Genomic DNA, 13468 nt, shown 5'->3' on the forward strand with positions numbered 1-13468 from the left:
CCGTTGATTCTTCTACAATGCCAATACCGTCGGTGCCTGAAGAAAATGAACAAACCCATGTCTTCACACAGCTCAGCAATGTTTAACACCGGATATGATGAGCCTTTTTTTAAACCACTATTCTCTCTTTTTCCCAATGTATTGTACACTTTATTTCCTCTGTAAAAATGTTCCATTTTGATTTATTTGGCCATAAAGTTTGGTTGAATTATTCAAGTGTTTAATGGAAAGCTTCTTCAAATATTCAGTGGAAAACTCCAATTGCTTTATTTTCTGTATTGTTATTAAAAATATTTGCATCTTGGTTTTCACCCAAGGACGTTCCATTTGTTAAGGTATTCTTCAATTATTCGACTATGAATTATCTGAACATTTTCTTCCAGTTCTTGTATCTGATATTTTCAAGTGATCTGAGAACAAGACGGAGTTGTTTGAACAGTTCTTCTTTTCAGGTTTTGCAGAAATATTGTTGGTCTACCACACCTGGATCTAGTCGCACTAATTCCAGTTATCCTGAGTTTGTTAATAGTAGAGCACAAGGTAAATCCATCCTTACTCCTGTTGTATCATAGCTATTTGGTTTTAACCATTTTTATTGTTTTTTTAATAAAAAATTCCAATATGTTTTTAAAACTTGATATTGTGTACTTATTCAGTTTATAATTATCGTCAAGTTAATAATTATCAACGAGTGGTTTTGTACGAAATACGTTGCCTTCCCAAATACTTTTGTCAAAGCATGAAATTAGATTTTGTATGTCCTTTTTCATTTTATGCTTTGTTGCTTTGTTATAAAGCTCATTGTCTACTTTAACTTTTTTTTTACAATTTTCAACAGAATATTCACAAATTAAGAAACTATTTTCTTAATAGATTTCTTCTTTTTTTAATTGCCCGAGCACTTTTGTCTGCTACGACATGTCATTTATTCAAAAGGTATGCATGTTTTAATAGTTCCTTTGGTTTAAAGTATTTTTAATACAGTTTTCACAAGTTTTTTTTAATTACCGTCGAAACGATCACCCATCGTAGCAACTGATCAGCAGCACCGAAACGACACAACACGCATTTACTCAATATATCGAGCAAGGAAAGCAAGTTCTTAAACGTTATAAGGAAAATTTTCAATTTTTATAATTTTTTTGGGGGATAGATTTCTAGCGGCTAATTTTGAAGTTACAATTAGAAGCGCTAGTAAAAATAATATCACTATTTAAGTCTCTGGGGTGGTATTTATCAGAATCCGATTTCAATCATTTGTGAATTTACAAGCGCTCTCAAGAAGGCTTATTGAATGATGATCCCTTGCTGGGATCGATAAAGTCTGGGCATAGTCAAGCTGCAGGAAGCCGATCTTTACTTTGGTCCAAAGAACGGTTGCCACAGCAACGGATGCGGTTTTTCCTTTAGCTATTGTTATGCTCTCATCTAAACGTAATGCTTATGTGCTAGTATATTGTAGAGTTAGTTGTCTCTACCAAGTTTCTAGATTAATTTTATACTCTCGTCCAGAGATCAGGCTGATTTTCGTAATATACATTTTAGGTTTGTTTCATATTGTGTTAACTCAAAGCTTGTTCGACATTACTGGTCGTATCCAAACACGTCATTCTGTGCTGCCACAGTTTGATTTGTTTGTATTTGCCAAAGTCTTACGCAGCTGTTTCGTTTATCTGTTTGTTGGGCTATCTCTTCATTTGTAGGTAACGTGGCAGTTGTGCACGCTAAGACGTAGGTTTTACGTATACTGTGTGGAACCTGTTGTTGCAGGTGGCACGGAGAAAGCTCTCAACAGTGTTTCAAAATATGAACTACAGATAGAAAAGTTACAACTATGACAGCGTTCGCTATGAATTTCTTTTTAAATATGGAAAGCTTGCTTTTAAACGTTTTGTATAAATTTGACACTTGCGTTTAAAACCTGTACAGTATGGAAGTTCAATATATTTTCATGTTTTGGGGATTTTTGTACCAAATAAAACTTTGTCAAGGCTTACCCGAACTTATCAGAGTTGGTAAGTTTTATTTACTTATTTCTCTTACAATATGAATTTGTAATAATACCTCTCTCTCTTTCTACATGTAATGTGTGCTTATATTAAGTTTATCTCATGAACTGTTTTGGTCCGAGCGTTCACTGAAATTTCTTTTTGTAAGAATGTTTTGAATCTTTAATATTTGAAGTATAATAATGTAATCTGCCTAATTAATTAAGACTTTGCAGTTATTATCCTGACAGATAATTAGATGTAAACCTAGTTATTGTCTATCCAATCTAACCACGTAACTTTCAAAACGAGTTGTATGAATAAGTCTCGTAGTTTGTTATTGGAGTAAGAGGAATATTTATGAAAACTATACATTTAACTAGTGTTTACATTACTCTTAGCCTATTTTCACAGTTGACCTGTATAAAATTTGTTATTTCTATGCAATAAATAATACATTACAAAATAAATGACATTTTATTGTGGTTGGTTTTCACCTCACATAATAACACGATTCTGCCTCTATACAAAATCTCAAAGTCTAAAAACTGATATTAATGTTTGTTTGTTGTTCTTAAATGCAAAGTTACACAAACGGGGTTATATATTCTACCAACCGCGGGTATCACACTCCGATATTAGTGTTATAAACCCTCACATTTGATGTTGAGCCACTGAGGAACGGACTATTAATAAAGTATTCTAAAAAGAAGTACTAAAGTTTAATAAACATGTCTATTAATTAGAAAAAAATAGAAAAAAATATGGCTGAAATAAATCATTATGAAATGATGCAGAACTAATATCAAGTGTTACTTTTCCAGATGTCATTGAACAGAAAATTTTGAACTAGCACACTAGGGAAAGCGATGGTTTAAATGAAAATGAAAGTAGACTTGCATAGTTAACATAATAATTATCAGATGGTAATAACAAAAACCGTCAAGAAGTAACAAATTAGATAGCTTGTGAAGTCTAAACTTTCTTAACATACTTTCTGTTGTGGCTACAAAAATAAATAAATAGAAATGAGTGATATTAACAACATTTAAATAAGAGGAATTTTTATACAACGTATGTAACAAGGTTTGAATCATTAATAACAACAGGAAGTTAACATTTAAAAGGATTAATATTTTTTTTATGAAGAAAGAGCCAATATATTTACATTAATATCATTTACAATGATAAATATAGCATATCTATAGTTTCTTCTGGTTAACATAGGATCTCTGAAACTTTGTGTACCGATATGTATGTTTCTATTTCATGGTGATAGGTTAAACTATGTATCATTTAATATCACGGGCTTAAAAAAATATGTACATGACAGTAAACAAAAATATTCATGGCGTCGATAACTACTAGGTTAACTTGTTTAAAAACATGTACAGAAAACTTCTTGGTGCTGACTTTAGTAAAACCCATCTGAGGTAACTACTAATATTTTTAAGTTTTATTTGTTTATTTCTTTCCCAAAGTGATAGCCATTTTGTAGATTTGTGCTTAGTTTCAACTAAACAAACTTTCCCAAAACGTAAAATTTAGTGAAGAAAAGGGGCCTAACTTATTATCTGATTCGCTAATGCAATCCTTGTGTTGGTGAAGAAATGAAATTCACAACAATAACTAACCAGTAAGGCCGCTGAATGAAGATCCGGCATGGCCAGGTGGTTAAGGCACTCGACTCGTAATCTTAGGATCACAGGCTCGAATACTCGTCACACCAACCTTCCTGGCCCTTTTAGCGATGGGGACGTTATAATGTTACGGTCAATCCCACTATTCGTTGGTAAAAGAGTAGCCCATGAGTTGGCGGTGGGTGGTAATGACTAGCTGCCTTCCCTCTAGTCTTACATTGCAAAATTAGGAACGACTAGTGTAAATAGCCCTCGAGTAGCTTTGCGAGAAATTCAAACCAACACTGCTAAGTAATAATGGACGATTTTAACGGTATGTCACGTGTTATCCAAATACTTAGACTATTGCAGGCTATTAGTAGTGAGTGAAGGAACATATGTCCAATATTTTAGCTTAATTATTTTTTATAAATTTAAATACTTGAAAATTTGATTTTTAAACATTGAATTATAATTTAAACTTTAGATGAGTGATGTTAATGAATACATATATAAATGACTTAACAGGTAGCCTAACGTAAAGCATTTGCTAAGAATTATTTTTATTTGTTATAGTGTAGCACAGTTCTTCTTCTGACGGGTTCTTTTAAATTACCTGACGAAAATAATTCAACACTCAGTCCTTGTAACGATTATAAGGTACCATTAAATAAACAACATACTTAAATTACGTACCGTCAAAATGTGGAAGTACAACCTGTATTGAAAATCATGCGACAACAATACTTGTTTGAACGCTAGTTATTTTAAGGGGGGCTAAGTTAACCGTCCTTTTGGTTTTCTTTGTACATTTGCTGGTCAACTTTTTTTTTTGTTTTATTTTACTAAGAAGGAACATATCAAACAAACTGTTTCATTATTTATTTTATATATATATAAGAAATTGGCAAAATTCCAATCACTACTGGTCCAAGAAGTGTTCTTAAAATTTAAAGTGCTCTTTAACCTGATCAAAACTACTAAATAAAAATATTCTATTGATCTTTTGTATACTTAGTAAACGTACAGCGATAGAGATACACTGTTTATTAAGAATTTAATTCAGGGGTTATTTTATATAATTTCATTTTTCATCATACTCAAACATATTGGTTATGAGCATGGACAAATCGAAATAACAGACTCACAGCCTGCTGCCAGTTCAACGGTATGTATATATTCTTATAAAACGCAGAGAATTATAACACTGGAATAAATTACACAGGTGAAATGCCGTCAGTGTTTACGTTCGAGCTAAGGACGTACGGATAGCTCAAAGAAGTCAAACAAGTGCGAATAGTTGCTGCGTTTCCACAACTTTCCTTTAACATGAATTCACACGTATCATTTTTAAATTACAATGTTGAAGCATTCACTCTAACTTAAGTATACTGTTTTACTTTGCCATGCATTCCTAGGGAAAACTTGTTTTACTGACGTAATATTTCACACTTAGTTTTCCTTCTATTAATACAGGCGCCATGTTCGAATCAGGAGATGAGGTGCTGCAAACAGCTTTCAGCACTGCTATAGATCGAGTGAATTCAGATTCCGCCATTCTTTCCAACTCTCAACTTTCAGCAAGTGTTGAACAACTTGGACACCAAGATAGTTTTCAAGCCTCAAGAAAAGGTTACAGCAAAAGTCTATTACTCTATTGTCGTATAAATTATAATATGTTTCTAATTTTAGAATCCTAAAGCTTATATAAAGATATAAATTATTATAAATATAAATTCAAAGTTTTAAAAATAACGAAAACATATAATGCTTTGTTTTTTTTTGGATTTCGGGCAAAGTTACACGAGGGCTATCTGCGCTAGCCATCCCTAATTTTGTAGTGTTAGCCTAGAGGAAACCATACCACCCGCCGTCAACTCTTGGGCTACTCTTTTACCAACGAATAGTGAGAATAACCGTCACATTATCACGTGCCTACGGCTGAAAGGGCGAGCACGGTTGGTGCGACGGTGATTCGAACTCGCGACCCTCAGATTATGAGTCGCACGCCTTAGCTTATCTGGCCATGCCAGCCCTACGGATAATGGAAAGTGAAGTTACTCATAAATATTTAAGACTATTTAACCTTGCCATTTCAAGCCTTATAGAATAGATTTTTGAAGTATGCTAGGAAAATTATAATGTGTTACTCTATTCCTTTCCTGGTAGCTGATTTAATAGAGCTAAGCTTGAGATGTAAGTTCAAAACGACAATGCAACTTCCGAGCATGAATTAATTTAAATTAATGAGAGTTCCGTTTTTGTTCCATTATATGATTCATGAAGGTCACTTTTGAAATAGGTTTTGAAATCAGATGTTTTAATTTTTTTGTCTCAAGACATAATATGATATTTTTAATCTTGCACAAAATTAATCCATGTTGTTAGCAATGTACTCCAATTGTATACAACACCAAATTTCTTTCGAAGCTGAGTATTATTAACCATCAATTTACCTATTTGTTTTTTGTACAGTAAGGGTCACATATTTGTACAATTTAGAGTAGTTTTGTATTTATACTTGTTAGAACATTTAGTATAAAGAACTGATAAAAAATAATGGGCGAAGACATTTCTGTTCTATGTAAAATAAATAGTGGACATCAGCAGTAATTAATTAGATTAACTGAGTATTGTGTGACTTGTATGTTGTTAAGAGCCTAACAGTTTAGTGCATAAAAAAAAAGAGTTAATTAAAGCAGGTGGTTGATTCCATTGATAATTTTAGGGTTAACTTATTAGATTCTGTGATTAATATGAATTACTAAAATGCGATGTCAGTTAGCTATTGGAAGAGGTAATTTCTTTTTTCTCTACTTATTACTTATAATACATTTATAATTAGTTACGATGTGCTTTGTGTACTGAATAAAGTGTGTGTGTGTTTTTCGTATAGCCAAGCTACAAAGGGCTATCTACTCAGCCCACCGAGGGGAATCGAACCCCTGATTTTAGCGTTGTTAATCCGGAGACATACCGCTGTACTCGCGGGGGGGGCACTGAATAAAGCAAACTGAAGAAAATGAAACACGACTTTGGGCCATATTAACTAACGGTTATCAGAAATTTGTTTATGGTATCTATACAACAGTTCAATTATGTATTTTTAAAGGTTTTTTGTCAAGACATTTTTTTACGTTATAACTTTCATAGAACATATTTTACGTTTTTTTTATCTGCATCACCAGAAAAAAATAGAAAGCAGAAATAACGTAATCGCTATGGGATACATAGAGCTACATTGCATAAGCGGGTTGTTAATGGCTGATTGAAAGTTTTGATTTCTGAGACAGTGTTATGCTGATTCTTCTATATTTAAAGGACACTTTCTGAGGTTGCTCATTCAAATAAGCTCACTTTTTACTGTTTTTGTTTTGCTTTCAACTCTGATACTTGGAAATGTTAAATAATTTTGATTTTAAATATCTTGAACATTTTAAATTCAAGAGTGAAAAGCAACCTTCCTAACTTTTTGATTATTATTATTATTTTTACTTTGTGTGTAATTTATATCTAAGAAATCCGATTTAAAAACCATTGTTTAAAAGGACCTCCAATAAACTCTCTGGTAACAATTCGATATTAATTTTAAAAAACAGAAACGAAAAAATAATATTGAACTTTTTCAACTTAGAATAAATACCTGTTATAATTCACAAACATCACCATTATTACATATTACAAATTTAAAAATCATATCTTGTGGAGGGGTCCAAAAACAGTGCTATTTGTATGCTTGTTCAGCTCGTAATAAAAGGCAGGTCCTTATGTTAAAAGTGCTAATGTTTTATTGTCTTCTGTTTTGATTTTTAAGCTATTTATCAAACATTTCATATGCTTCGTGTTTTCCCTTACCATGAGTTTTGTACGCTTCTAAAAACCTTGATACGTGTGAACAACCACCTTATCAAATCACAACTAGGAAATATTTAGCGGCTGTCAAGAAGATTTTGTTTGTTGTTAAACAAAAAAATTGCACAATGAGCTATTTATGTTGTGCGCACTATGAGTATCACAACCTGATTTTAAGCTGTATTGCTAAGTCACTGGGGTTACTAAGGAGTTATAAGAAATTAATATTTTATTATTTATTATAATTTTAGTACTTTTTTCCTTAGCTTAAAAATGTTCGTTGTTCCTGTAGTTTGCGACCTTCTTAGTAAAGGAGTAGCAGCCATCTTTGGTCCACAATCTGAAGAATCTAGCTCAACTGTCCAATCATTTTGTGATGCTATGCACGTGCCTCACGTGGAGATCCGATGGGACTTTCGAGCACAAGTCGAAAACCATTCAGTTAATCTGTTCCCTCACACAACCTCGCTGGGAAGAGCATATCGTGATTACATTAAGGAAAAGAACTGGAAATCCTTTGCTATCATGTACGAAGAAAACGAAGGTGAATAATGTTAACTTTCATCTTGATAAGTTTAACACTCAGTTTGTTTAAGGTCCAAAAACTCTAAATATGTCAAATTATGTAAGCATAAAAGTTTATAATAAAAAATGAAAACCTTATTAAGAAGTTATTACACAGAGTTTTTCCTATAGTGTTAAATAGTTGTATTTTCATTTTTAAACAGCTACCTTTCTACTCATTGCACACTGTAAAACAATAGAGATATAGGACTTTGTCAGTTTGAGTACTCATATTTGATTTTAAAGCTAAATCTACTGAGTATTTCTTGTGCTGTCTGTAACATGTGAATTGAAGATAACTTTGTACATGATATATTTTTAATGTTGTGTAAATCCTACCTTTTCAGATATCTCAAAAATTTGTATTACATATTGTGATTTCCACGTTATAGTTTTTCTAATATACATTTAAGTAGAGTATAACTTCAATAAGGCTTGCGATTTTCGTTATATAATTATATAGCTTGCTACCAATAAAAAAGAGGACGTTTCTTTATTTATTGCAGACACATTAGTCAACTCTTTTTTTTTCGCGTCATTAGCACCAGTTGTTTTTATATTCTTAGCTAACTTTGTTGTTGTTCTCCCTGTTCACGACAGCGTTAGTTCGTCTCCAAGAATTGCTGAAAGACCCATCTATCCGTGAACGGAGAGTTTTAGTAAAACAATTTGTCCAAGGAAAAGAATATCGTAAAAGCATTAAGGAAATAGGCAGAGCTGGGATCAAGAACTTCATCATTGACGTTCCCACCGAAAAAATTCAGATGGTCTTAAAACATGTATGTGAGTTTATTTAAACGGTAAAAAATATTTTTGGTATTTAATTTTGAAAGAAGATTGTAAAAGCACGAGAGAAATACAAATTCGTGTTTAAACTCAGTTTTCAAATGTCCAATAATTTTTGTGATACTATGCACATGCCTCACATGGAGATATGTTGGAACTTTTATATGAAACTGAAGAACCATTCATTTAACCTTTTTCTCCAATGGAGCTTGGATAATTATAGTTGTTATTTTTTCAATTCTGTACTTTTTTATTAGTGAAATAAAGTTTTGTTGTGTTTTGTCATAAATATAATATATGTTAGAACTTCTGGTATAGATATTCTTTGTTTTCAACCATCGAATTTATTACAAAACATATATTTGTGTGTGTCAGTACAATACTACTTTTTGAGTGAAGGAGAAGGTATTAGAATATATCAACCACACTGTATCTGCTATACCTAGTATTGACCAGGTTTGAACCTAACACATCTGTTCAGAAATATTCGTCTGTACACAAAGCATGTTCTGGTAAACTTTTTCACCCCCTTTGTTGCCTTAGAAAGTTAAATAATATTTGTTAAGTTAGACATCATTGCTTTGTTTTTGTTAGTAGAACCAGCATTTTACTTTCTTCTTTATAACCTTATTATGACCATTATGGGATCCGTTAATCTTTGTACGCTTCATATGTATAAAACTACATACTTCTCATAAGCTTTACTACAGGGTTAAAACACCATTTTTATGACCTTTGTATATAGAAATCACAAGCGAGCTATTTTTTAAAGTTGTTTTGCAGCCCGTTATATTTACGTGATTAACCTTGAGTAAACGTCTTTGAAAATAAGAGGCAAATATTTTTTAACTAATACATCAAAAAAAAACATTTTAAGGTAGTATTTGACAGATTCGCAGAAACAGATACACACTAGCGACTACAATAACCTAAATTTCGGAAAGCAAAATAAGCAGCAAATATAAATTAGTTCCAAAATGAATATACATCTGATATATAGAGAGCGTTTGTACAAACTGATTATTACATAGTTGGTGCAATGCTTTTTGTCCCTAATAATGACTGGTCATTTAAAAGAGGAAGAAAGATATTTTGGGCTTTTGAAATCACAGTTCTTATTATTATGTTTATTAGGGAACAATGACGGAAGTTAAAGTACATTGACCATTTGGTTTTATTTCATCCCTAACTCCCACTTCTATATTACTACAAACATCTTTTATGTTAAATTCCTTGTTTGAGTTATTATTTATCTTGGATCTACAATTAAGATTTACTAGTAACTAAAGGTGTGTAACAAGTAATTTCCTATTTACACTGTTAAATCATCTGCTAGTTCTATTAACTCAGAATTCTTAATGCACTTTATTTAAGTTATCATTATGTTTAACATGTCAAAGGTAGACATCTTGATTGAAAAAAAATTAAACTGTAAGACTGAATCCCCTTTCTAGTTATTAGAGTATATCATACTATAATGAAACTCTTGCTTATATGATACTGGATAAACTTTTTTATTTCGCGATGTACAACACACAACTTCATGAAATGGTTATCCTATAGCATAGAGACTTGCAATATGGGTCATAATTTTTCCGTTTTGCCTCCATTTCCCTGTCACAGAGAACTTCATTTTTCTCAATTTTCATGGTACAGATAAGGCGTTATAAATACGTCACACGCGGGTCTAATGCACTGGCGTCATGGGTAATAGGATAATTGTAATAACTGTCGTAACAATAGTTTTTACCCTAATTTATCTTTTAATTGGTATTATTCAGATAAACATAAACTCCAGTGATGAGTACCTAATACTTGGTTAATTTAGGAACGTAATATAAAATAAAACAGCAAGACGTCTATTTAGAAAGTGTAATCTTATATTAAATTGGTTGAATATTTTTGATTTATTAAGTTCCAAATAGAAATCTCATGGCAATATAATCTGGGTAAATAGTATCTGTTGGAATTACATTTAAGTAGGCCAATTTTTCTCACGGCCAACTCTATATGACTCTATCCAGGATACTGTCATTTGATTTAATAATCAGTGATGACGAGAAACCCACTTGTTGAGTTGTGTTGTTGTTGTTAAGTGTTTTCTCAGCCCAAGCGAGCCGTTTTTGCATATAAATGTCATTTGATTTGTTAAAAATTTAGGTCTCTGAAAGTGTTAATCACAAGAAAGTTTTTTAAAGAGCTGATTCACTTTGAATTTGGATGGCCTTAGTTTTAGTCAGTGGCTTGAAATACCACAAGTTCCTATATTTTGTAGAATTTTGACACGTTCTTTTAGCATAATAATATAATTTAGGAAAACAAATGTCTGTCCGTCCATTGCGAAGAAGAAGAGAAAAGGAAATCTGCAAAAAAATAATTATATATATAGGCGTAAGGCTTACTAAGAACGATTCTTATAAATGAATTTACGTGTTTTCTTATAGCAAAACCACATTGGACTATCTGCTGAGCCTACCGAGGGGAATCGAACGCCTGATTTTAGCTTTGTAAATTCGAAGACATACCGCTGTACTAACGGGGTGCTTTCTGTGTATACTTTAAAATTTAATGAAAACGTTTTCTTGATGCAAATTTTTTAAATCGCTATTTTCATGTGATGCTGTAACATCAAAATGATATTTTTAAAAGGCAGTTTTCAGTGTATTGTTTATGTCGTTTTATGTTAATAAAAGATTTCTTACTTGTTTATATTTTAAAGATAATGCATGTGCAGTAAGCTCATTTAAATATAGGTTTGCGGTCATATTTTGCTGAGTTATGAGAATTATGTTAACAAATGTAAAATAAAAGGACCACTAATTAAAATGTTTGAGAGAAAAAGAGTTATAAAGTTGTTTTGCTGTTATAAAGTGTATATAAACAAGGATTATTAATTAAAGCCTTTGAGGATCGGGTAGGTTCTCTTGATATCAATATTGCTTGGCATGGTTTTTAAATCTTAAACGAACTTGTAGTAATAGCATATCTTAATGGCTAAATATTCGATTTTATGTGGTAAGAATGCGAATAGAGTGAAATAAAACTCTACACATTTTGTCAAATTTCGGCACATTCTTCTAGTTATGTATTAAATGTTTCTGTAAATTACGATATTTAGATAGCTACGATTGTTTAATAAGTTTTTCTTTACCGCTCGTGATATTGACATGGATGACAATATCAATAATATAATGCATATTTGTACGAATTAAAATATAAAAACGATTTAAAAGTGTTTGCTCTGAATCTGTAGGCTCAACAAGTGGACATGATGTCAGAATATCATAATTATTTCTTAACCTCTTTGGTGAGTTTGGTTCTATTTCTTCTATTTTTGTTGTTTTATTCCACATTGAAACATTAAGCATAATATAAGAATAAAACAGTTGCGTTTAACCAAGATGGCTTCATAAAAATTAACATGACAAGAATAATAAAGCTATTCATGTTATATTTAGTATTGATGATTTACTAATAATATTTCTTTTCCATTTGTAAATTGCTTTCAATGTTTCTTGTCTGTGAAATAGAATGCCTTGTTTATAAGTCAGTGAAGAAGATTTAAAAAGCTAATTTGTTGCTTATTCTTACTCTTAAGAAGCATCACGAGTAGGATTGTAAAGGTATTTATAAATCTTTATCTACTACTTCATCTCGTTCTTGGAGTTCGCTTTATTCATTATCAATTATGAAAAACTGCATTCTGTTTTGAAGATTTGATTTTGACACTCTTCTAAAATCTTTTAGGATTTGCACACTGTCGACTTGGAAGACTTCCAATATGGCGGTACCAACATCACGGGATTTAGACTGGTGGACGAAAAAGCACGCGAGTATTTTGATTTTCTTCGCAGTTGGAAAACAGAATACGATGATTTCGACAACGGGGGAAAAAAAACAGCACTTAATGTAAGTGAGTGATAGAAGTAAAAAAAATATATACATTCAATCAAAGGTAAATAATGTTGGCTGAGGCTGAAGGAGATGAATAAATGCCTTTACAACTCATAAAAAAAGCTTTCGTTTGATCAATCGATAATAAAAAGAAAGGGTGTATTTGTCATTTCTCATCGCTGGATAATTTAGCAGTTATCCCGGAGTTTTTTTCTTTAATTGCTAGTTTTTGGCTTTTGTACTCACACCTCTTATAAATATTTTAGTGTGTTTACGAATTCCTTTTACGTATCTATTTGTAACAGACAGGTTATGGCCTGGTTGTTAGTGTCCAACTGTGATGCCACTGAGAGCGCTCTGCACAGCCCTTCTAAGCGTGTTATAAAAGTGGCAGTTATTTCTTTTATTCGACTGAAAAAGCCAGATAAAGCCATTGTGGCTACGGATGCTGTTGACCAGCTGCCTTCCTTCTGATTAGTAGTTCAAAACTAGGAGCATCTATGATTGAACCTTAGAGGTCTGTCCGTTTATCTCATGCACAAATAGTTGAGGTTGAAAACTAGTCTTTGCGCAAAGATAAGTGGTAATATATTAATATATACAACAAAACACTATGTTCGACGAAAAGTTATGTCAATATATTATTAATATTTTTTGTTTTTTCTGTTTTGTATGCAGATGTTAGTCTTAATTCATTCTGTGTGCGCAAAGTTAAACTTAAACGAATTGTATTTATATATATATATATATACATATAAATCTATT

At 31.8% G+C, this 13468-nt stretch overlaps 1 protein-coding gene across 2 annotated transcripts in view; it reads left to right on the forward strand.

Annotated features, from left to right (window-relative positions):
• The first annotated feature begins 1762 nt into the window (after positions 1-1762).
• Positions 1763-13468, forward strand: part of LOC143258568 (glutamate receptor ionotropic, kainate 2-like) — a 33232-nt gene continuing 21526 nt past the window's right edge. The window contains exons 1-6 of one of the 2 annotated variants that reach the window (XM_076517731.1): positions 1763-2015; positions 5084-5239; positions 7752-8003; positions 8624-8802; positions 12063-12116; positions 12557-12718. In XM_076517731.1, the coding sequence (XP_076373846.1) occupies positions 1931-2015; positions 5084-5239; positions 7752-8003; positions 8624-8802; positions 12063-12116; positions 12557-12718 (888 nt within the window). In that variant the 5' untranslated portion in view covers positions 1763-1930. The remainder of the gene's footprint in view (positions 2016-5083; positions 5240-7751; positions 8004-8623; positions 8803-12062; positions 12117-12556; positions 12719-13468) is intronic. The other variant, XM_076517732.1, reaches the window with a different exon arrangement.

The sequence above is a fragment of the Tachypleus tridentatus genome, chromosome 8 (genome assembly GCF_004210375.1).
Source record: "Tachypleus tridentatus isolate NWPU-2018 chromosome 8, ASM421037v1, whole genome shotgun sequence".
In the NCBI taxonomy this organism is placed as follows: Eukaryota; Metazoa; Arthropoda; class Merostomata; order Xiphosura; family Limulidae; genus Tachypleus; species Tachypleus tridentatus.